General features: G+C 39.2%; 1 protein-coding gene across 3 annotated transcripts in view; it reads left to right on the forward strand.

The window, feature by feature from the left end:
• Positions 1-25268, forward strand: part of LOC126416416 (uncharacterized) — a 245112-nt gene extending 219844 nt beyond the window's left edge. For all 3 annotated transcript variants that reach the window (XM_050084135.1, XM_050084137.1, XM_050084136.1), the window contains 2 exons: positions 12716-15281; positions 24131-25268. In XM_050084135.1, the coding sequence (XP_049940092.1) occupies positions 12716-15281; positions 24131-25136 (3572 nt within the window). In that variant the 3' untranslated portion in view covers positions 25137-25268. The remainder of the gene's footprint in view (positions 1-12715; positions 15282-24130) is intronic.
• Positions 25269-25595: the final 327 nt, after the last annotated feature.

The raw sequence follows: 25595 nt of genomic DNA on the forward strand, positions 1-25595 counted from the left end.
GCAATTACTTCTGAAGTATTGAATTACAGGGTAGTGAGTCTTCTGGAAACCTGTAATTCTCGGGGAATTCCATAAAATGTCAGGGAATTCTGTGTTTTTAACCTAACATTGAAATTTTAATTTTATTGAGTTTTATAAATCACAAATTTTAAAATATTTAGTATTTCAAAGTGTGTTAATTATATGGATATTATTACACATAATTTATTGGTGTTTAAAAATTGCAGTCGAACTACTGCTTATGGGTATAAGTTGGAGTTTTGAGCTCAGTTCCTGTGCTTGCAGAAAAATGATAATGAATTAAGGATAGATCTACCTTTTTGCAAGTAGACAAATTATTGTTTTATCATCCATACATGTTTCACCACAGTTGTGGCATCCGCAGATGGATTTTTATTATTTTCCTTTTATTTTACATTGTATGTGTCCTAAGGCTACCAACCAAAATCAGCCACCGGTCTAAATTAGAACACTTTGTCACCACTGCACTATTTTCCTATTCCTTAGCTGTGACAAGCTTGTTTTGTGTATCAGACAAGTTTTTGTGTAGTTGAGCTGTGCGTTTTCTCCTGTTCGTTTGTAAATTCTGTATTCTATTATGTTGCTGTGGCTTGGACACTTGTTTCACTGCACAAATTTACATCTTTGATGCACTTGTGACTGTCAGAAGAATGTCAGAGACAAATTTGTGCAGTGAAATGAGTGTCCAAGACACAGCAACTTAATACAAATTTTGATCTGCATCTCTCTCTGTGGATGCTCATTGACATCTTTTTTTTTTCTTTAAGAACATCTGAAGGTCTAATATGGCCACTTGGATTTTGGGCCAATTGATTTATTTTGTGGCTCTGTGTAGGGAACTGGAAAAGATTGCAGGGAAGCTAAGCAGTCAACTGCCAAGATTTAGGCTCCTGTAGCCCATTGTAACTGCATTTACATAGTACTGTGTGGCACTCTTGCATAATTTTCTTCAGTATAAAACCAAAATGTGAAACCAAGAGAAAGTCTCCTTGCTAGATACCAGTCCAGATCTAGAAGGCATCTCAAATCTCTTCTCTGAATTTCACTTTGGAGATGGTGTCAGTCAAGGTCTGTTAGATCATTGCCGTTCTTTTGGTATACCAACTCATTTCTTTCACAATTTGGAACAGTACAGTTTGAGCGTACATTTTTCCTGTTACAAAGCTGTGACTGTAGCTGATCAGGAAGCAAGTACATAATATATAAGCATTAGAATTAAAACCAGAAAGCCTATTTATTGCGTGTATTAAGTCATCTTCATATACTGTGTCCTATAATGTGTCATTAGTTATGTAGAAGACTATTACTGTTTATAGCAAACTTTCTGGTTTTCATTGTGCAACCCGCCTGTTACATACCCACTTTCCAATTGGCTGTATTCACAGTTTATTAATAGGATAATTGTACGACATATCAACACCTTGAAAATGGCCTGTAAAACTGAAATTAGCCAGTCGTGCAAGATATAATAAAGTGGATACGGGTCAAAAACATTTGATGTGGAATACTTAAAAACATCTTTACAAATACACGGCTGTGCTATCCCACATTAGGAAAATGATTGAGGCCCTTGCAGCTGTCTGTACAAGAGATTCATTCTGAAATTCTCTGATGTCTCTGCACTAACAAGGAAATGGCCAGACCTGCCAAGTTGAAACTCCCACCCACCCCCCCCCCCACCCCCCCCACCCCCCCCCCCCACCCCACTCGTAGTCAGTGATGGTTAAAATTGACATGCTCTTTACTGGCGTTATTGTGTCCTCCATCCTTATTAGAGAAGGCGGCTGGATTTATACAGATCCCAGTTCATGCGTAGTAGTCTCTAATTCCAAGCATCTAACATATGTTGCAGGTATGTATCCACGTTTTCCTGATGAAGGCAGTACATACTTTTTAAGGTAAAGTTGAATTCCACACCTGTAGATAAAACACCCATTTGTGACCACATATCTACTTGCTCAATGCTGTATTTTTATGCTGCTGCACGATCATCAGATACCTGTGTTTACACCTTTCACTGGAACTGCAATTGCTGCCATGTGAAGAAGTCCCTCCACTATAACTTGCAGCAATGGTACTGTAGGGAGAAATTCACCATTTCTTATGTATGACTCTTGACTAGACAGAATTTGATATTCAAACAGTGAAAAATCTAGGATGGAATATAACAATATTATAGAAGGAAAGTTGCCGCTCATCATATAGGGAAGTACTGAGTCGCAGATACACAAGAAAGACTTTCACATATAAAGCTTTCAGCCAGTAAGGCCTTCGTCAAAAGCGCACGCACACACAGAAACTGCAGTCTCAGGCAACTGAAACCACAATGCCAGCAGCAGCACCAGTGCATGATGGGAGTGGAGAGTGGGTGGGGGTAAGGAGGAGGCTGGGGCGGGGTGGGGGAGGGATAGTTCAGTGGGGGTGGTGGACAGTGCAGTATTGCAGGCTAGATGGAGGGCAGGGGAGAGGTGGGGGGAAGTAGTAGAAAAGGAGAGAAGTAAAAAGACTGGGTGTAATGGTGGAATGATGGCTGTGTAGTCCTAGAATGGGAACAGCGAAGGGGCTGGATGGGTGAGGACAGTGACTAACGAAGGTTGAGGCCAGGAGGATTACGAGAACATAGTATTTATTCAAGGGAAATTCCCACTTGTGGATGTCAGTGAAGCTGGTGTTGGTGGGAAGGATCCATGAAGCACAGGCTGTGAAGCAGTCATTGAAATGAAGGATGTCATGTTTGGCAGCATGATCAGCAACAGGGTGGTCCACTTGTTTCTGGCAACAGTTTGTCGGTGGCCATTCATGCAGGCAGACAGCTTGTCGATTGTCATGCCCATATAGAATGCTGCACAGTAGTTGCAGCTTAGCTTGTAGATCACATGACTGGTTTCATAGGTAGTCCTGGCTTTGATCGGATAGGTGATGTTTGTGACACGACTGGAGTAGGTGGTGGTGGGAGGACGTATGGGACAAGTCTTCAATCTAGGTCTATTACAGGAGTATGAGCCATGAGGTAAAGGGTTGGGAGTAGGGGTTGCATAAGGATGGATGAATATATTGTGTAGGTTTGGTGGACGGCGGAATACCACTGTGGGAGGGGTGGGAAGGAGAGTGGACAGGACATTTCTCATTTCAGGACATGACGAGAGGTGGTCGAAACCCTGCGGAGAATGTAATTCAGTTTCTCCAGTCTTGAGTCATACTCAGTCACGAGGCAAACACTCCTCTATGGCCAGACAGTGGGGTTTTGGTAGGTGGTGTGAGACTGGAAAGATAAGGCATGGGAGATTTGTTTTTGTACAAGGTTGTGAGGATAATTATGGTGAGTGTGAAGGCTTCAGTGAGACCATGAGTATATTTCGAGAGGGACTGCTCATCACTGCAGTTGCGATGACCACGGCTGGCTAGGCTGTACGGAAGGGACTTTTCGATATGGAAGGGGTTACAGCTGTCGAAGTGGAGGTATTGCTGGTGGCTAGAAGGTTTGTTATGGGCAGAGGTACTTATGTAGCCATTATTGAGGTGGAGGTCAACATCTAGGAATGTTCTTAGTTGGGCTGAGTAGGACCATATGAAGCAAAAGGGGGAGAAGTTGTTGAGATTCTGGAGGAATGTGGATAGGGTGTCCTCACCCTCGATCCAGATTGCACAGTTGTCGTTAATGAATCTGAACCAGGTTAGGGGTTTAAGATCCTTGATGTTTAGGAAGGATTTCTCTAGATGTTCCATGAAAAGGTTGGCATAGGATGGTGCCATGCAATTGCCCATAGTCGTACACCGGATTTGTTTGTAGATAATGCCTTCCATTGGATGTTGGAAAAAGAAATATTCAATAGTAGTAAGGACCTGGGCATTGGAAATGTTAGTGTAAAGGGAGGTGGCATCAGTAGTGCCAAGCAGGGCACCATTTGGTAAAGGGACAGGAACTGTGGAAAGTTAGTGGAGGAAATGGTTGGTATATTTTATATAGGAGGGTAGATCCCGGGTAATAGGTTGAAGGTGTTGGTCTGCAATACCAGAGATTCTCTCAGTAACCGAACACAATGTGGCATCCTGCATGGTTAGGTTTATGGGCTTTAGGAAGCATGTAGAAGGTAGGACTGTGGGGAGTGGTAGGGGTGAGTAGAAATGGATTCTGGGACAGGTTCTAGGATGGGCCTAAGGATTTGAGGAGCGACCGGAGATCCTTCTGGATTTCTGGAACGGGTCACTTTGGCAAGGTTTGTGGGAGGAAGTATCTGATAGCTGACTGAGGCCTTCCGCCAGGTAATCCTTGTGATTCAAAATAACAGTGGTGGAGCCTTTGTGAGTAGGTAGGATTATAAGGTTGGGATCAGTTTCTAGATGGTGGACTGCAGTTTTTTCTGCATATGTAAGGTTAGTTAGCATATTGAGGGATTTGGAGAATGATGGTGAGGCAAGGTTCAAGTTTAAGAAATTCTGGAAAGTTAACGGGGTGATTCGGGGGCAGCGGGGATGGATCATGGTTGGATGGAGGAGTAAACTGAGTTAGGCAAGGTTCAATATTGGTCTTTGGATGAGTCTGACTGGTAGGGTTGGTGGTGAAAAAGTGTTTCCACTGTAGGGAGTGGGAGAAGGAGAGGTGATCTATAACAAGTCCTGCATGATTGAATTTGGAAGTGAGACGAAAGATGAGGCCTTTGCAAAGGACTGATGTTTCTGTGGGGCTAAGGCTTCCATAGGAATGGTTCATTACTGTGTTATGGGTCTGTTTAGGTTCTGGATTCTTTGTGGTGATGGGAGGGAGTTCTGGAGGGTGGGGTAAGAGTAGTAGGTCTGCGAGGCTGGGTGTGTCAGATATGAGGGGACATGTGGGAGGTTTGGTGGTTGTTTTAGATGTGGTGGACAGTGGTACTCAGAGGTGGGAGTAGGAAGTGAGCAGGGTGGAGAGCTTTGTAAGGTGGCACTGTGCATGTTACTCAAGTTCCTGCAGGGCAAGAGTTTCAATGTGCGTTATGGGTCCCAGGAATTTGGAATTGCATAGCAGAAGAATTTTGCGGATGGGGAGAAGGTACTGCAAGGAGATTTGGGCTTGGTTGACATGGTTTGCAGGACTATGTTGGTGAGGGCTAAGGATTGGTGGAATGTGAACAGGTAGAGGTCATTGTGTAAGGAAGATTGGCAGCTGGAGATGGGTATTTTGATGGTAAGGCAGCTTGGGGGGATTCCATGAGCCAAGCAGCAAAGTGTTAATATTATGTGAGACTGGTTCTGGCTAGGGATAAGAAAACTTTTCTGTATTGACACAGATGAGAGGAGCAAGGATCCATGGTGGTGGAAAAAATGCAAAAAATTACTTAAATAATGAAGATTTACTTTCAAAAAATTTCGCAAAAATACACCCAAATACATGTGAAAATTCATGAAAAGGATGAAATGTATGCAAAAGGGGAAAACGAGATGAAATCTGAGGGAGTTAATGATAGCGAAAGGTGAAAACTCATTAAAATTGGCTTGAAATCACAAGGATCAAAGTAAAGATTATATATGACTTACCAAACGGGAAAGTGCTGGTAGATATGCACCATAAAACACACACACACACACACACACACACACACACACATCCGTCCACACATATACAGACACAAGCAGACATATTTATTTGCCTTTAAATATGTCTGCTTGTGTCTGTATATGTGCGGATGGATATGTGTGTGTGTGTGTGTGTGTGTGTGTGTGTGTGTGTGTGTGTGTTGTTGTTGTTGTGGTGTTTTTCTTTTTTTTTTAATTGTGCCTATCTGCCAGCACTTTCCCGTTTGGTAAGTCATGGAATCTTTGTTTTTAATATATTTTTCCCATGTGGAATGTTTCTTTCTATTTTATTTATATCATAAATATTATATATATTACTGTGAGTAGCGGGTCTGAGGATGGATAAGTGTGAAGAAGAGGGATGGCAGATGGGACTGGATGAGGTAGAATTAGTGGGTGCGAAGTAACACTCTACATGTATGCTGGTGTCAATTTTTACAGTTTTTTGAGCCCACTTTGTGGCTAATTCTTGATCTGGAATGTAATGTTATTCATACCTTAAGAAACTTCTCCTTGGATGTTCACGTTTTGCAATGGAAGCTGAATTGTCCTTTCATTTGCGTTCTTCTGTTTCGGGGTTGATGCCAGTGACAAAATTATTCAAAAGTTTTTTTTCGAAGATCAAAATACGTGTTACTTTCTCCTAATGTATGCATTATAATCACTTGAGATGGTCCAGACATGTGGATCTCTTTTGGTGCATAAGGATTTCAGTTTTCAATTTGCTTACCACAGAAAAACAGAGATAATTACAGTTACTGAGGTTCGATGCTTAATCTGCAGTTGGAGCATCTGAGTATTATTAGTAACTACACTGTAGTTTGTAAATGCAAATAAAATCCACTGGCATATACTTTTGGTATTCAGGCCCTCATTCAAGAGGTGCTCACTTCCATGCGAATTCTTCCTACTGTATAACTGAAACTTGACAACAGTGTAGAATATGTTTCGCAATAGTGTAACTGCCGAGTTAATTCCTGTGTGGCGTATTAATCTGCTGAGAAATTAACTTGATATTTCCTTGTCAGTTTGATTGAACAACCCGAGATTCTTCCTTTAAAGGTGGGACTTCATGCTTTTGAGTCCAGGGAGGTCATTCCATATAGAAACTGCAACTAATCTCACCTTTTACATTGCAGTTTATTAGTTCCACCCACCACTGGAACAATGAGGAAGACAAAGTGACAGCAGCACTTAAGTGGAACAGAGGTAATGTGTTTGGTTCTGAAGTGAGGGATGCTACGGGTCACAGTTCCAGTCTGACTGAAGACCAGATTTTTTAGCTATTTCATGACAGAGCTGCAGACAGTCAGATCCAAAATCAGTAAATAAGTTATAACTATGAAATATCAAATTTACATACTGTTTCAGTTTGATATAGAAGAGCAAATAAACAAAGATTGTTTCAAACTCCAAAATGAATAATATCTTATTCATTCGTGCTATTATAGGCATGCAAATGTTACAGTACTTTCTGTTTTATTAAAATAGACTTCCACTGTAAGGTTACTATGGTGAGCTGAATTACAGTTCTTAGCTGTTGGCAACAAATAGCAACTGCAATAGACATGACGCTGGGGAGTGTTCGTAGTGCATAACATCCTTATTGAGCCAGCAGCTGCAAAATAGTGTGTTCACATTGCTCTTTGCTCTCGGAGATGTCTTTTCTTACAGCTCAGTCATCAATTTCCTGTGAAGAAGTTAAGATAAAAATGTCTATTTATGACACCAGTAACAATACTGCACAGGAATTCTCTTTCCTCGAGTCATCGGTCTTCTTCCCGATTTGATGCAACCTGCCCTGAATTCCTCTCTCGTGCAGATCTCTTCATCTCAGAGCGGCACTGGCAACCCACATCCGTAATTTTTGCCGGATGTATTCCAGTCTCTGTCTTCGTCTACAGTGTTTGCTCTCTACAGCTCCCTCTAGCAGCATGGAACTCATTCCCTGATTCCTTAACACATATCCTATCATCCTGTCCCTTCTCCTTGTCAATGTTTTCCACATATTCCTTTCCTCCCTGATTCTGCGCAGAACCTCCTCATTCCTTACCTTATCACTCCACCTAATTTTCAACATTTGTCTGTAGCTCCACATCTCCAGTGCTTTGATTCTCTTCTGATCCAGTTTTCCCACAGTACATAATTCACTATCATACAATACTGTGCTCCAAACGTACATTCTCAGAAATTTCTTCCTCAAATTAAGGCCTATGTTAGATACTAGTGGTCTTCTCATGTCCAGGAACACTCTTTTTGTAGTGCTAGTCTGCTTTTGATATCCTCTTTGCTCCATCCGTCATTGATTATTTTGCTGCCTAGTCATCTACTTCGTGACCAACAATCCTGATGATAAGTTTCTCGCTGTTCTCATTACTTTAGTCTTTCTTAGATTTACTCTCAATCCATATTCTGTACTCACTAGACTGTTCATTCCATTCGGCATATCATTTAATTCCTCTTCACTTTCGTGCAGGACAGCTGTCATCAGCGAATTGTATCATTGATATCTTTTCACCTTCAATTTTAATTCCACTACTAAACCTCTCTTTTATTTCCATCAAACCCAAGCACTTCATTCTCGGTCATCCACTCTTACGATTCCCTCTTTGCTCTCGTACATGTAGTATAGTACGCATCTCTCCTTGTAGCTTTCCCTTATTTTTCTCAGGACTTTGCACATCTTGCACCATATTACATTGTCGAATGCTTTTTCCAGGTCGACAAAGCTTGTGAACGTGTCTTTGTTTTTTTTTTTTTTTTTTTTTTTTTTTTCCAATCACACTGTCAGAATTGCCTCTCTGAAGCCTTTACCTTCATGAGGCCAAACTGATCATCATCTGACACATCATCAGTTTTCTTTTCCATTCTTCTGTATATTATTTTTGTCAGCAAACTGGATGCATGAACTGTTAAGCTGATTGTGCAATAATTCTCTCACTTGTCAGCTTTTGCAGTCTGTGGAATTGTGTGGATGATATTTTTCTGAAAGTCAGATGGTATGTTGCCAGACTCATATATTCTACATGTTGTGGCGTAACAAGCTAGCTACGCCACATTGAGAAGGGAGCCGAAAGGCACGCGTACACACACGCCGACTGGCGTCAAGTCTGGAACAGGATACGTTATGACTGCTATAAAGAAAATACGTAGCTTTGGAATATACTTAACTTTTAATCTTTGTTGGTTTACAACGTTCTTCTTGAGACATTTATACTATAACTCTCAAACTAGGTAAGGCTAATGGCGCCTTGCTAGGTCGTAGCCATGGACTCAGCAGAAGGCTATTCTAACTGTCTCTCGGCAAATGAGAGGAAGGCTTCGTCCGTATTGTCGCTAGCAGTGTCGTCGTACAACTGGGGCGAGTGCTCGTCCGTATCTCGAGACCTGCCTTGTGGTGGCGCTAGGTCTGCGATCACACAGTGGCGACACGCGGGTCCGACATGTACTAAATGGACCGCGGCCGATTTAAGCTACCACCTAGCAAGTGTGGTGTCTGGTGGTGACACCACACTACACACCACGATGACTAATCGCTTTGTTTCCACTTTCCCTAATGGTTCTAGAAATTCTGATTGAATGTCATCCATCCCTTCTGCCTTATTTGATCTTAAGTCCTCCAGAGCTCACTTAAATTCTGATTGTAAATACTGGATCCCCTATCTCTTCTAAATCCAGTCCTGTTTCTTCTTCTGTCACATCAGACAAATCTTCTCCCTCTTGGAGGCCTTCAATGTAATCTTTCCCCCTATCCTCTCTCTCCTCTGCATTTAATAGTCGAATTCCCATTGTGCTCTTAATGTTACCACCCTTGCCTTTTATTTCACCAAAGGTCCTTTCAGCTTTCCTATATGCTGAGTCAGTCTTGCCGACAACCGTTTCTTTTTTTATTTCTTCACATTTTTCATGCAGCCATTTTATCTTAGCTTCCCTGCACTTCCTATTTACTTCATTTTCCAGTGATTTGTATTTCTGTATTCCTGACATTCCCTGAACATTTTTGCACTTCAGTCTTTCAATGATCAACTTATGTATTTTTTCTTTTACTTGAGGTTTCTTCGCAATTACCTTCTTTGTACCTTTGTTTTTCTTTCCAACTTCTGTGATTGCCCTTTTTAGAGACATCAATTCCTCTTCAACTGGACTGCGTACAGTACTATTTCTCATTGTATCTACAGGCCCTAGAGAGCTTCAAACTCGTCTCATCATTCCTTAGTACTTCTGTATCTCACTCCTTCACATATTGATTCTTCCTGACTAATCTCTTAAACTTCAACCTACTCTTCATTAAGACTAAATTTTGATCTGTGTCCATATCTGCTCATGAGTAAGCTAAACCTTAGAATCCAGTCTGATTTCAAAATTTTTCCCTGACCATTAGGTAATCTAACTGAAACCTTCCCATATCACCCAGCCTTTTCCAAGTACACCTCCTCCTCTTATGCTTCTTGAACAGAGCATTCACTGCTGCTAGCTGAAATTTATTACAGAATTCAGTTAATCTTTTGGTTCTCTCATTCCTTGTCCCAAGCCCATATTCTCATGTAACCTTTTCTTGTACTTCTTCCCCTACAACTGGGTTCTAATCCGATATGATTATTAGATTCTCATGTTCTTTTACCAACTGTATTACCTTGTCAATATGGTCACATAATTTCCCTGTCTCTTCATCTTCAGCTTGTGATGTAGGCATGTATACCTGTACTATCTTTGTTGGTGTTGGGTTTGCTGTCAGTTGTGATCAGAACAACCGTTCACTGCATTGTTCACAGTAGCTCATTCTCAGTGAGTGAAATTGTGACATTCAAGCTAAACTGCAGTAATAGTCACACCATTGGTTTTTGTTGCAAGCATTTAGAGCTTGTTTTACTCCTACACCCGATTTCTGAACCTTGTCTATTAAAAGCAAGTGGAGTTCTATTGTTAAATGGTTGCAGTTCATCACATATGTCAGTTGTCAAGACTTCTTGATTGTAGAAAGTGAGTCGTGACAGAATGGATGACTTTTCTTGAAACAGTTAAGTCCTTTGCTGACATGTTCTGCTCAAAAGCACTCACTCAACACACACACACACACACACACACACACACACACACACACACACACACACACACACACACACACAGTACAAATGTTCCAATCTGCCTTGCTGCCTTCACACTTCTGTTAAACCCAGAGCATACAACATGTTGGAAATCTTAGACTTTTTTCCACTTGTGACGCTATTTTACAACACTTGAACAGCATTAATAAGTTTCAAGCACGCAAAATCCAATAAGTAACTAAAGATAAGAACTGCAAATCATGAAATGATAATTGGTAAATGTGATCATAGCACCATCTTCACCTGGTTGCACGACACCTGACGAAGTTGGCAAGTAGTGTGCGGCAGGTAGCCAAAGTGAAGGGAATTATTTTTTAGCTCCATCAGACTGACTACTTTCGCAGACAACCGAAAGGCGATTAAAAGAGAATAAAAAGAAAATGGAATGTAGTGGATTTGATCTCGTGACTTCATTGCTTACTTGCATGACGTTTAACAATAGACCCCGAACAGTGAGAGCCTTATAGCCTCTCGAATGAAGGACAACACTTCCTCCAAACTCTCCCACAATCTACAATGTTTCCAGATGGCTTACCACCAGACTTAAAATTCTGTTCGATAATCAACTTTAATGGCCACCTTAAGTGAACGACTCGGACTTAGCCTCTGCGGCATCCGGCAGACGATTAATACTTTTTTGTCTATGGTCGTATATGATTTCAGTACACATAGGAGAACTTTTAATGTAAACTTGTTCAGATACTACAAAAGTTTGTGAGATGATAGACTTTAATTTTATTTTCTCCTGTGTTTCACAAAATTGTCTATTTTGAAGCAAAGCATCAGATTATCACAGCCGCTACTTCACAGTTTCTCGACTATCCGTCACAGTAGTGCCACAAGTCAAATGTTAAGTGATTGTTCTGGTGTTGTCAGTACTGTACCGAGTGCTTCAACATATCAGGAAACCTCAAGGCTATTGGAATGAAATGTTGTTTGGTGAACTCTACCCCTCATAATTCTTCAAAATAAATTTTTTCAAAAACTCAGTGGCCAAAGCTTCACCTGTAAATGTAAGCTGACCCCTATAGTCATCCATTAAACAATGTAAAAACGTTGAGCTCAGCAGCATTAATTTAATATGCAAATGTAAGACTACCCCATATTTTTCAAATGACAAATTTGGGAAAAAACCTCATCTTATATTTGTATATAAAAACAAAGATGAGGTGACTTACCGAACGAAAGCGCTGGCAGGTCGATAGACACACAAACATACACACAAAATTCAAGCTTTCGCAACAAACTGTTGCCTCATCAGGAAAGAGGGAAGGAGAGGGCAAGACGAAAGGAAGTGGGTTTTAAGGGAGAGGGTAAGGAGTCATTCCAATCCCGGGAGCGGAAAGACTTACCTTAGGGGGAAAAAAGGACAGGTATACACTCGCACACACGCTAATATCCATCCACACATACAGACACAAGCAGACATGGGTCTTTAAATACAGACACAAGCAGACATATTTAAAGACCCATGTCTGCTTGTGTCTGTATGTGTGGATGGATATGTGCGTGTGTGCGAGTGTATACCTGTCCTTTTTTCCCCCTAAGGTAAGTGTCTCCGCTCCCGGGATTGGAATGACTCCTTACCCTCTCCCTTAAAACCCACTTCCTTTCGTCTTCCCCTCTCCTTCCCTCTTTCCTGATGAGGCAACAGTTTGTTGCGAAAGCTTGAATTTTGTGTGTATGTTTGTGTTTGTTTGTGTGTCTATCGACCTGCCAGCGCTTTCGTTCGGTAAGTCACCTCATCTTTGTTTTTATATATAATTTTTCCCACCTGGAATGTTTCCCTCTATTATATTGATATCATCTTATATTTGGGTAAATATGGTATAATATTATTGAGCTGAACTATAATTACACACTATGTAGGTATTAGTGAAAATAATAACAATAATAATGATGGATGTAAAACTTAGTGTCAAAATATGCTGCATTTCATTGTTTTTAGTGGTGGTATTACACATGGTAATCATGATCAGTGCCAGAAATACCATTACTATTACTACTACAATGTGTTTCATTAATTTTATTTTCAGAAAAAATATCAGACACCGTGTGTAACAAGGGGAAAAACATAGCTGTGGAATCTGACGTGAAGCTGAATGTCGGACACTGTGTACCGCCACAAACAGCAGTGCGGGTACCTGCATCTGGGAAGGCATTCGCGTCATCCCAGGTTATGCACAGTACAGCTGTTTCAGAGCCAAGTGATCAGCAACCATTCGGTGGACCCTTACCTTCTAAGGAATCGGAGAAAGCATGTCAGTCCCAGGCTTCTGACGCTGAGGACCTTACAGATGGAGCTAACATCCATCTAGAAAAAACTTGCCCATTAGATTCAAAGCCATCTGGGATAGGACATACTCATCAGGAAAGTGTAGCTACCACGAGTGAGGCAGTTCCTGTAAGTGCTTCTTTTTCCTCGCAAACGACAAGTAGCAGTTCGTCGAGTGATGTCTCATCTAATAGAGGAACATCAACAAATACTGAATCGAAAATTCTCAATTCTAAACACGAAATAGATGTATTGAGAAATAAGCGTACAAGGCAGACTGCTGGCAATAACTGTCTCGTGAACAAAATAATTTTGTCCGAATGTTCAGACACTTTAGTGACCACAGATGTCTCCCGAGCTGAACGTAAGCGAGAGCCACTAAAAAATAGTTTGGAGAAGAAATCTCAAAAATGTGGCCCATCCAAACATTACGAGTCAAACGACGAAGGAGACTGTAAAGAACAACAGAACAGTGCACATAGTGAACAAGTTTTGAGGAAGGCTAGCGAGACAAAAAGGCTGAAATTGCTAAGGAGTAAAGGAACTGAAGGTAAAAAAATGAAAGATAACTTTGATAAAGTTAAGTTAACTGCTTTTGACTCCTCAACAAGTCTGGCCAGTGACTGCAGTGTGTTAGACAGTACAGAGAGGCCAGAGGTAAGTGCCACCAGTACTGACTCGCACAGTTCCTGTGGTGATGTAAAGATTGTTGTTGAGGTTTGTGATACATCACAAGAATTGATTGGAAATAGACTGTACGATACTGTCGACAGTGAACGAATGAATAGGGAAACTGAGAAAAGGAAACATTGTAAACGACATTGTTGGGAGAAGGTGCATTACAGAGGTGTTTCCACAAAAGAACTGCAGACACAGCCTTGGAAAAACAAGTCTTGTGAAACACGAGAAAATCTTAGCTGCATTGGTACGTGCCCTCAGCTCGAATCAGGACAGGAGCAGCTTGATCCCACAGGACTTATATCACGTAAAACCTCGAGGCTTACGGGAAACAAATTGAATGTTGAAAAAACCTATGGAGATGATACGGTGCAAGGAAATAAATTACGTGATGAAAGCGATGGTACTTCTGATTCAGATGATAATGAGGAGAAGCGAGACATGGTTTCCAAAGAATTAGATGAAACAATGAATGCAACATCTGCAAGTACATCTTATTTTAGTCCACCAGAAAAAATGTCTACGGCTAGAGCAAAAGAAATTGAGTCTGCAGTGGATGCCATAAGCTCATTTGAAGTGAATACACAGAAAAGTGATATCACTGTTGTAGATACGCACATAAGCGTAAATCCACAGCTGAGTTGCTACATCCGTAAATTGTTAACAATGAGTAGAGAGAGCATTGAAAATTTGAGTGTTTCCATTAGCAGTACCTCAATACAACCTGAAGAAATAGTTAACTGTTCAACAAATCGACCATTAAACAATGACGAATTTGAGAACTCAAACTGCCGTAGAGCTTGGGTATCACTATTGTCTGGTAGACGTGCAGATAAGTTAGAAATTTTACAGCAAAGGGCATTAGATATAAAACAAGATACCGAACAAACTATTGACATTTGTGATACAGATGTTAAAATGTCACATCGTGCTAACTCCAGTAATTGCAATGATGTGCAGTTCACTGCTCCTACTGCCACACAACTACCTGATGTTCATAGTCAGGAGAATAGAGATTCTAACTCTGTTGAAATACAAGAAAATAAAAATTTTGAAGAAGGTGCACCAGCATTACAATGTGAAAAAGTGACCCCAAGTGGTGCTGGTGCTGTCAGTGAAGTAAACCACAGTGATTTAATAGTAGCCATGAACAAGAGGATTATTAGTGCAATCAATGAAATGAATGGCACAGTCTTGTCCCTTCCTTTGCAGTCAAATGTTATGGGACTGGAAAAGGCTGTCAGTAATACGGGTATGCAAAATGTTGCTGAAAGTACAATAGCTACTGACATTCCATCACCAAAAATGGATTTAAGTGACCTGGCAGAGAAATACTCTCAAAGAGTTTCTGACTTGTCCAAAAAACTGGAACGCCTTCGACTTGAGAAGCAACATATCATGGAGATGTCCAGTAGTGGTAGTGATAGAGAAGTGTGTGATGAAACTGCATATTCAAGTCCTCCCCTGAAAATGAGCATTGTTCCAGATGTTAAGCACCCTGTAATTTCCCTCTACCAACCTGAATATGTGCAACCACAAATAGCACCACTGGCCAGTGTTATTGTTCCGACATCACATGAGGAATGTAATGGTGCAATTCACAATTTTAGAGGGAAACCACCAGTGTCTCTCAACCAGAAATTCATAAGGTATGTTAAATTCTTGTTTCTGTTCATTATCTCTGTTATGATACTATTTATTTATTTATCCTATGATGAAATCGCATATGTATATACAGCATTTGTGGACAAACATGCACAAGTTTGTGTAATCTTAACATCTCCAGGTCAAGTACTCTGATCCATTTGATCATGTGGTGGAAGTCTGTTATCATTCCTTTGAACACACAGACAGTTACAATACAGCAGATTGAATGTAAGGCGCACAACAGCCACAGTTTGCAGAACTAGCCCATTCCCACTTGTGCTTCAGGTAATGACATCTGCCTTGTCCAGATCGTAATCCTCTAGTGACGTCTGGGGTTCTCAACTGGTGTATGACTAACGGTGACTGACTGCCCCCACTGGATTTCCTATGAATGGTTAACAGTGAAAGATGTGACTCAACCAACATCCAGAAATTTAAGAGCTGATACAAAGAGATGGTTTGAATGCTTTCCTTTTTATCTTTTTACATGTGAAAATATATGTGCTGCTACACTTGATGAGGGTAAACAGACTACTCATCACTATAATGTATTTGCAGTTCCAGTTTTTGATCATTATTTTATGTAGTGATTAGAGATCTGGTGGAGCAACAGACACTTGGTCAGCAGGCAGAAGAGTGTGTGCAGGAGGGACACAGATTTTCATTCAGTTGTGTTCCGTCTTGCCAAATTCAGTGAGATACTGAACGGAATGCTTCTATCTCACTTCTTTCCTGAGAGAAGGGGAAGACTACTCCATTTTGGGATTTAAATACTGTATATTCTTACCAAGAGCCCACTACTAATGATATCATAAAACATTGTTGCAATGAATGCCCAATAAGTTAAGAATTTTGCATGCATGATTAAAAGACTTCAAATGAAGCTCCCATTTGCAATCCAAAAAAACACTAAATGACAATTTTCTTTTTTCCTTTTTTGAAAAACAGCATTAACTTTTTAACTAAACTGGTTAAAACTGCTGTCATATCATACTTTTTATGGCTTCTTTGTTATCCTGAAAGATGCATTGTATGAAGATGCATTCTATGACAGTATTGGCATAACTATGTTTGGGATATTCCCTTGCACTGCAGATCTGCATATTCTTATGTATTTCTATCAAAGCAAGATTCCAAAGAAGAATTGTTAACTTCACATAGCCTAATCAAATCATCCTCAACCTTTCTGAGACCATTACCCCCAAATGCAATCTCTTCCCACCATCAGCCAAATTAGTGCCAAACTAAACTTTAGAATGAAAAAAAAAAAACCATTTCTTTGAATACTTTCATTTTTAAAATGGTGTAAGATAATATTTATATTTTGTATGTGTTTCATGAAACTATGAATTAATGAGTCATTGAGGATGATAGGAATTAGAGGAGTACGACGTTGGACATCTGCCATACTCTATTGAGAAATAATTGAAGACTGTCTGTGTGGCAAATCATACTTTCATTTTTCGCAAATTAAGTGCAGAGTAAAACATTATTGCATTCTCAGTAATTTATATAACAACATCTGAAATGCCTGACAGGTGTCAAAAACAAAGTGCAAACAATCATTCATGCTGTCATCCTTGGTGCTTTTCACTGGACTTTGAGTGGTTCAGTAACATGTATGTCCCCCATGAGTGTTTACTGCTGCCTGGCACCTACGTGGCTTGTTCTGTATGAGTCTATGGAAGCCACCCTTTGGTATCCATTTCCTTCCTCTTTGAGAACTCTTGAGAGTTGATGGAGAATCTGTGGTAGAAAAGGACATCCATGAATACATCTGTCAAGTACATCCCACTAATGAGTTTAGATCAGGACTCACCATTGGCCATTCTATTACTTCAGTGTCCAGGCTTCACAAGATATCATTGGTCATGCCTACCATTTGGGCCTAGGCATTATCCTGCATAAGAACAAATTCAGGGCCATCACTGTGTGCAGCAGCCCCCTCGTGGTCCAGCACCATCTGTTCGATGTAATGCCTAGTGGTTAGGTGATCGTGGACAACGACAAGATCTGTACGGGTGTCAACGCTGATGCCTCTCCACACCATCAAAGAGCCTGACCTGAATCTTTTGATTTCCTGGACAACATTCGGCACGTACCATTCATGACGCTGTCTCTACATGCGATCACAGCCATTGTCTTGCACCAGAGAAATCTGGACTTGTCTGTGAGAAACATATTTCGCCAGTCATGAGAGTATCCAAACAAGACATGTGGGTCATAGGGTTATTTCTCATAATCTGTGCCTTAAAATCTGATCAGACACAGTGGCTCAAGTGGCCCTTCTGGGATCATCTTGCAGTGCTCCTGCTGTAACTACTGGAAGGCAGGGATGGCCAGATATCAGTCTCCAGGTGGGCTTCTAATGTGTCGGCAACCTTGTCCGACTCATCTTGTGCACTGACCTTGTCTCCTTGTAGTGTATCCATAACCTGTGGATGACAGATGGAGAGACAGGCATCTGCTGCAACACAACATTAAAATTATTATTATTATTATTATTATTATTATTATTATTATTGGACGTAGCAGGACACAAATTACTAACACCTCACCACATCTTTAAGAACCTGAGACACTATTCATTGTGCTAAAGTGTCCACAAATGTTGAACGAACATATCTAGTTTGTTACCATGTCCCAAAAGCTTTGATTGTAGCTATATTTCTAACTGAAATTTAATTATAACAAATTTTACCAAGAACAATGTATTTTTAATGGATCCTCAACATACTGTTGCCTTCAAATGGCATACTCTCAAAATATGCAAGTTAGAATAATTCTTTTACCCCAAATATGACATTTCTCATCATTTTATTACAATGAATAATACAATTAATGGCAGGTCTATCTGACATGCTAGAAATCACTATACACATCCAGAAAGACTCCACAAAGTACTATTCCATGATGTGACATCAGAAACTTGGCATGTTCAACGCTCAATGTTCGTATGCACCGTAAGTGTACCGACTGCTTTAGGAGTATCAATGTTTTGGTGGTGTTGTTCACTGGCAATCGCCTACATCCCCACATGTCGATTGATCAGATTACAGACCATACCATTTGATTTGTAGATTAGATATTGGACAAGTCTTGATATTACAACTTAAGAAAAACAAAATTAAAGTAATGGACATATATAGAAATTCACAGACTTGCACATCTGTAATGACAATTATGGGTCAGGTAATGCCCCATGGCCTAATAAACCAGACTGTAGTTATGGGAAGTGAAGGACAAGAAAGGGAAACAGAATGGAGTGAGACAGTTTTGTAGCCAATGTTGTTCAATCAGTACATTGTGCAAGTAGTAAAGGAAACCAAAGAAAAATTTGGAAAGGGAATTCAAGTTCAGGGAGAAGAAATAAAAGCTTTGACTTCATAGATGACATTGTAATTCTGAAAGAAAAGTTGAAGGACTTGGAAGAGCAGTTGGATAGAGTGAATAATCTCTTGAAAAGAGACTCTAAGGTGAACATCAACAAAAGTGAAATGATGGTACTGGGATGTAGTCACATTAACTCAAGTATTATTGAGGGAATTAGACTAGGAAATAAGAGACTAAAAGTAGTAGGTGAGTTTTGTTATTTTGGCAGCAAAGTAACTGATCATGGCTGAACTTAAGAAGCTAAAGCACTTCTGAAAAATAACAATTTGTTAACATAAAATATAAATTTAAGTATTAGGATATCATTTCTGAAGGTATTTGTGTGAGTGGTCAATGTGGACAATAAAACAGTTCACACAAAAAGGGAAAAGAAGCTTTTGAAATGTGGTGCTATGGAACTATCTTGAAGATTTGACGGGTAAATTCAATAGCTAATGAGGAAGTATTGAATCAAAATGGGGCGAAAGAGAAATTTATGGCTCAATTTGAGTGGATGGAGGGATTGGTTGATAGGACATACCATGAGGCATCTAGGTGGTGTCACTTTGGTAATGAAGGGAAGTTTTGGTGGTAATCTTTGTAGAGGGAGACTAAGGCTAGAACAGGATAGATTATCATGGAGAGCTGCATCAATTGAGTCTCTGATCTGGAGATGACGATGACAAAATTTAGAGAGCATATAAAATTAGAAAAGCAAAGGAACCAAGTAAAAGTAAAAATATCATTTTTTCAGACGCCAAAGTTTACCTGCGATGGGCATAAAGTGGAAAAGTACTGTTAAATGACAAATGTTTAATTTGACCATTAGTGTTTGCAATCTTCAGAAAACTTCTTAAATTGTTAAAGGAACTGGAAATTTCTGGTAGTAAACAAACAACTTTGTCTGGGCTGGATTTTAAATGAACAAATTGCATTTAGCCAATACTAAAATTTTAAATATTTTATGGCAGTTGATTTCCCCAGTTCGTGTGATGTAGTGCCCCTTAAGAAGATAGTTGTTCGTTGTTATATGATTTCCATGGTTCACAATATTTGTTGCAGCAGTTCCCACTCCCATGTACATTTCTCAGTCACACAGGACATGACAAAGCCATTCCCCCCATCCCATCTACTCAATGCGGTTCACAATCCTAACTGAAAGGAACAAGAAGGAAATGGGAAGCCCACTAACAGATTGTGATCCCTATTGGAAACATAAAACATTTGCCATTTAACTCTACTTCTTCATTCTGTGGTTTGTTGCTGGCAAAACTCTGTGGTGTCTTTTCAATGAAGCTTTTACTTATAATTGGCTACGTTGCTTTTCCAATTTTATATGCTTCCTAATTACTGTAATAAAATAATAAGTTTGTTTCATTTTATTAGATGTGTACTCCCCATTTGGCTAAGTTTCCTGTTATACTCTTAATTCTAATTTCACAATAGTGATGTTACAACATTTTAAACTTTTTTTACACTGTTCTCCTTGCACTTGAAACCAAGCATGCTCATGCACCCTCTGTAAACATAATTCTTCCAGTTTTTAAATATGGTGCATGAGCAGGTGTGGCAAATTATTTTAAGTAACCGCTGTGAGTGTTGGATAATGACTTGACATGTTATTTTCGTAACAAGATGTTGTGTATATTGTTATTTTATTGTTCTTCTTAGCCTGTACCTTTTTTATATTTTTAATTGTTTACTTTTTATAGTAATTTTGAACAGTAGAAAATCCACGAAGAAATAATGACAGCATTATGGAAAGGGTAGATTGCTACTCACCATATAGCGGAGATATTGAGTCACAGAAAGGCACAACAAAAAGACTGCTAAAGACATAAGACACACACACACACACACACACACACACACACACACACACACACACACACACACACACACACACACACACACACACACACACACGCGCGCGCACGCGCGCTGACACAGCTCACACACAGTGAACAATGTCTCTAGTTGCTGAGGCTGGCCAGAGACAGTGGGCATGTAGTCAGGAGAACTATTGTGAAGTTTGGAAGGTAGGAGATGAGGTACTGGGGAAGTCGTGAGCAGTTCTTGGATAGTTCAGTAGATGGAGCACTTGCCCCTGAAAGCCGAAGGTGCCTGTTTTGAGTCCATCTTGCACACTCTGCTGCAGAGTGAAAAATTCAGTTTGAAAGTATACATATGAAGCAAGGACTTTTCTATTGATAATATTAGAAAAATTTTAAACATGGCTGAAGCAGCAACTGTTGAAAATCTTCACGGCAAATGATAACAGCCAAACAGTTGCAGAATAAAGATTTATTGAAATCCCTGTTGACCGAGGATTCGATACATCTTCATCAGAAGAAAATACACCTGAACAGGATGACACCTTCATTAGCAAAAACCTGAACAACATAACTGACATAGAAGAAAAAACACTTATAGCTTTAAGTAACCATGAAAATTACCAAAGTATTACAAGCACAAAAACTTTGTCACTGACTAAAATCACATCCTGCATTGGAGATGCATAAAACAATCGTGCAAAAGGCGTCGTCAGTAGTTAAAATTAAAAAATCACCTCCATCTGTACAGCATAATTATAAATAAAGAAATAAAACTTATGAGAACCATTTAAAACGTCCGCATACAATAGAAAATATGAACACCAATTTGCCTGTGTCCTAGCGCCAAGCAGATGAAGCTTACACTAAGGAACATATCCCACAAGATAGGGCACTAGTGTTATGCATGAGAATCTCGCACAAATTAAGGGCTAGAATACATACTAGCAAAAATGAACAAATGTTGTAAATCAAAACAATCTATCGTCATAAACAAAAAACATAACAAAATCATTTAAACCACGCATACACATCGAAAACCGCGAACAACAATCATCAAAAATAGTAAAATCCCAATGAGACAGGAAAGGAGCATCTCACCATGATCAACAGACAAGAAAACTAGCTTCTAGTCAGCCAGACTATATTACGTTAGAGCAAGAAGGGGTTTGAAACTATCCAAAAAAAAGTTTGTTTCTAAGCTGCACCTGTTCATTAACAATAAATCCATCTTTGTGAGATAGATGTTTGAAAATTTCTAATTCCTTGAACAGGTCCAGTTCGTAATCCTTACTCACTTCATGTAGGAGTTCTACGTCATCCAGTTTATGTGGTGTATGTTGTAAGAGCAATAGATGTTCAGCAAACATGGAATTGTACATGTTTTGCCCATTTTTACCTAGCATGTGTTCTTTATATCTTACTTTAATGGGTCTACCTGTCTGTCCAATGTAATACTTGGGGCAGTTGTTTGTACTTTTGTAAACTCCGGATTTAATGCTAAGTTCTTCCCGTGCCTCAATAGTATGAATCACTCTTTGTTTTAAGCTATAGCTTACGGAAAAGGCAACTCTATAACAGTATTGCTTCTGTAGAAGTCTCCTTATCTTGTATGATACGTTCCCCAAAAATGGAATAGAAATAAAGTTATTACCCTCACTGTTTATTGCCCTGTTATTTCCTAAGGTTGAACATTTTACAGCTGTTCTCTTTTCTCCCCCCTCCCCCCCCCCCCCCCCCCCCCCAACAATTTGGTCAATTAACATAGGGTCGTAACCATTGTTAATAGCTACAGATTTTACTAAAGATATTTCTCTTTCTAAACAAACCTGTTTAGTAAAATCCATAGCTATTAACAATGGTTATGACCCTATGTTAATTGAACAAATTGTTAGGGAAAAAAAATAAATAAATAAAATAAAAACAGCTGTAAAATGTTCAACCTCGGGAGATAACAGGGCGATAAACAAGGAGGGTAATAACTTTATTTCTATTCCATTTTTGTGGAACGTATCATACAAGATAAGGAGAATTCTACAGAAGCAATTCTGTTACAGAGTTGCCTTTTCCGTAAACAATAACTTAAAACAGAGTGATTCATACTATTGGGGAACAGGAATTATTTAGCAATAAATATCCACAGTTTACAAAAGTACTTGTAATGACTGTCCCCCAACTATTACGTTGGACAGACAGGTAGACCCATTAAAGTCAGACATAAAGAACACATGCTAGGTAAAAATAAGCAAAACGTGACAATTCCACATTTTCTGACCATCTATTGCTCTTACAACATACGCCACGTAAACTGGATGATGTAGAGCTCCTTCATGAAGTGAGTAAGGGTTACAAACTGGACCTGTTCAAGGAATTAGAAATTTTCAAACATAAAGATGGGTGCAGCTTGGAAACAAAAAATTTTTGTATAATTTCAAACCCCTTCTTGCTCTAATGTAATATAGTCTGGCTGACTAGAAGCTAGTTTTCTTGTCTGTTGATCATGGTGAGATGCTCCTTTCCTGTCTCGTTGGGATTTTACTATTTTTGATGATTGTTGTTCGCGGTTTTCGATGTGAATGCGTGGTTTAAATGATTTTGTTGTGTTTTTTGTTTATGACGATAGATTGTTTTGATTTACAACATTTTGTTCATTTTTGCTAGTATGTATTCTAGCCCTTAATTTGCGCAAGATTCTCATGCATAAGGCTAGTGCCCTCTCTGTGGGATATGTTCCTTAGCGCAAGCTTCACCTGTTTGACACTAGGACACAGGCAAACTGGTGTTCATATTTTCTGTTGTATGTGGGTGTTTTGAATGGTTCTCATATATTTTATTTATTAGGACAGAGGGTTTAAATTAGCACAACCTTTAAAATTGTATGTATTCCAGTGCTTTAATGTGCGAGAGTGTTTTGCAGTTACCATAAGTGCCCTCTCTCAGTGAAATTGTCTGCCCTAGTGCATCCACACCCTCTTCAGACTAGTTCACAGGCTAAGTACTGATAATATGTTGTGTTCACATCAACCATCTCTTTATAATTACGCTGTACAGATGGAGGTGATATTTTAATTTTAACTACTGATGACGCCTTTGGCACGATTGTTTTATGCATCTCCACTGCAGGATGTGATTTTAGTAAGTGACTAAAAGTTTTTGTGCTTGTAATACTTTGGTAATTTTCAAGGTTACTTAAAGCTATAAGTGTTTTTTTCTTCTATGTCAGTTATGTTGAAAAGTTTTTTTGCTTATGAAGATGTCTTCCTGTTCAGGTGTATTTTGCTTCTGATGAAGGTAAATTTAGATATACCGAAACCGTGATCAAGGATTTCAATAAATCTTGATTTTGCAATTGTTTGACTGTTATTATTCACCATGAAGATAATATTAGACAGAAAATGAATGCCACTTCATCAGTTGCAGGAATAGTTGGAGTAGGGCTGACAGAGACAGTGTTAAAAATAATGTCCAGTCTCTGGTTTATGGAACTAAAAAAAAATCAGTAGTTACTCCAATTCCATCAAAAATATTATCAGTACTTACTTTTTACTTATTCTTTAAACAGATTACTACATCAGGTTATGTAACAGTTTGATAGTCAAGAAATCTATGGTATTTTGTTGCAATAACCTTATACTGTTCTGTTTCAGAGATATCTGTACTCCCCATGAACTGTCAACAATAATAGAAGTGAATTCTCCGCAAGTACCTCAGGCACAGGCAGCTAGTGCCACTGAATTAGTCACAAATATTATGGAAGATAAAATTATTGATAGTAATACACAAAGTTCTATCCCTGAAGTATCTGCAACTAAAGAGAAAAACAATAGTTCTGTTGAGGAAGGGCCTTCATCTGCTGAAGATAAGAGTTTATCAGATTGTGGTGGAGATGTTGTAAGAGATATAATGGCTGAACTCTTAGAGCGAAAATTGTTGACAAGCCCTTACCACTGGTTGAAAGATGAATATGAAAAGAAGCTTGCAGAACATGAAAGTTCAGTGGCTGAAGCAGCCTTGTCCAATGAGGATAGCGAGAGAGAAAATTTAGGTGCAAAAACTTCAAAAGAAATTTTAAATAGCTCACACAATGTCACAGATACTCCAGAACACACGTCGTTCCAAACATCTTCAAAGTCAGGAAACCTAAATATTGAAGAAGAATGTCCATTTGCCCATAGTACTAGTGTTCACCAAACAGATTTGCACAATGTGTTTGAGAAACTGGGAATAGGATGGGCAAACAGCATGCTACAAAAAACTCGACAAGCAATGACCTACAGTTCTTCCAGCTCAGAGAACTCACATGATTTTTCTGCATCACGCAAAAAGAATTCTCTAAAAGATGCAAAAAAATCCAGGGAGGAACATCAGGATCTGAAATGTGAAACTAGTAAGTCAGCTGTGATCCAAGACTTACTGCAGTACAAAAAAGAGCATTTTGTACCTGCAACCTTAAGTTTAGAGGATGTTCCAAAGCAGAAGTCAGCTAACCCTGAAAATTCTATAAAATCAAATATTTCTAAAACCAGAGAAACAGAAATTTCTGCTGCAAGGGACGAGTCATGTGTTGATGAATGTTTAAGTATAAAAGTTCCGAATATTTCTTTAACTACAAAATTAAAACTTTCTGTAAGTGGTTCTAACAGCTCATCATGACACTAACATTTATTGCTGCCTGTTCCACTAGTCAGCCTAAAGGTTAAGAATTTGTTTTGTTTAATAGATAAAGTTTTACTGTGTATTGATATACTTGTTTATTTGTCTGTATATGTATAAACTAAATTTATTGTTGTGTCTGTTCTTGTATTAAAATTTCGTTTTTATTTGACAAATAAAAAACTGTTATGTTAACTATTAATTATACCTGGCACTGTAAAGCTTTGGAAAAAATGACATACTGTTTTAGAGAGCTAAGTAACTGACTTAAGGTCTTTCATTCTTATATTTTTGACACAATTACATTAACATTTCACAATGCGATTACCAATTTCGACCACCCGTTGATCATTTTCAGACTCTCAGTACATAAGAAGAGGGTACCAATAAACTATATAATGTACACAGTCCACCAAGTAATTATGTAATGATAAAAATGATTCTTTTTCATTATGTAGA

This window comes from Schistocerca serialis, chromosome 8 (genome assembly GCF_023864345.2).
Source record: "Schistocerca serialis cubense isolate TAMUIC-IGC-003099 chromosome 8, iqSchSeri2.2, whole genome shotgun sequence".
In the NCBI taxonomy this organism is placed as follows: Eukaryota; Metazoa; Arthropoda; class Insecta; order Orthoptera; family Acrididae; genus Schistocerca; species Schistocerca serialis.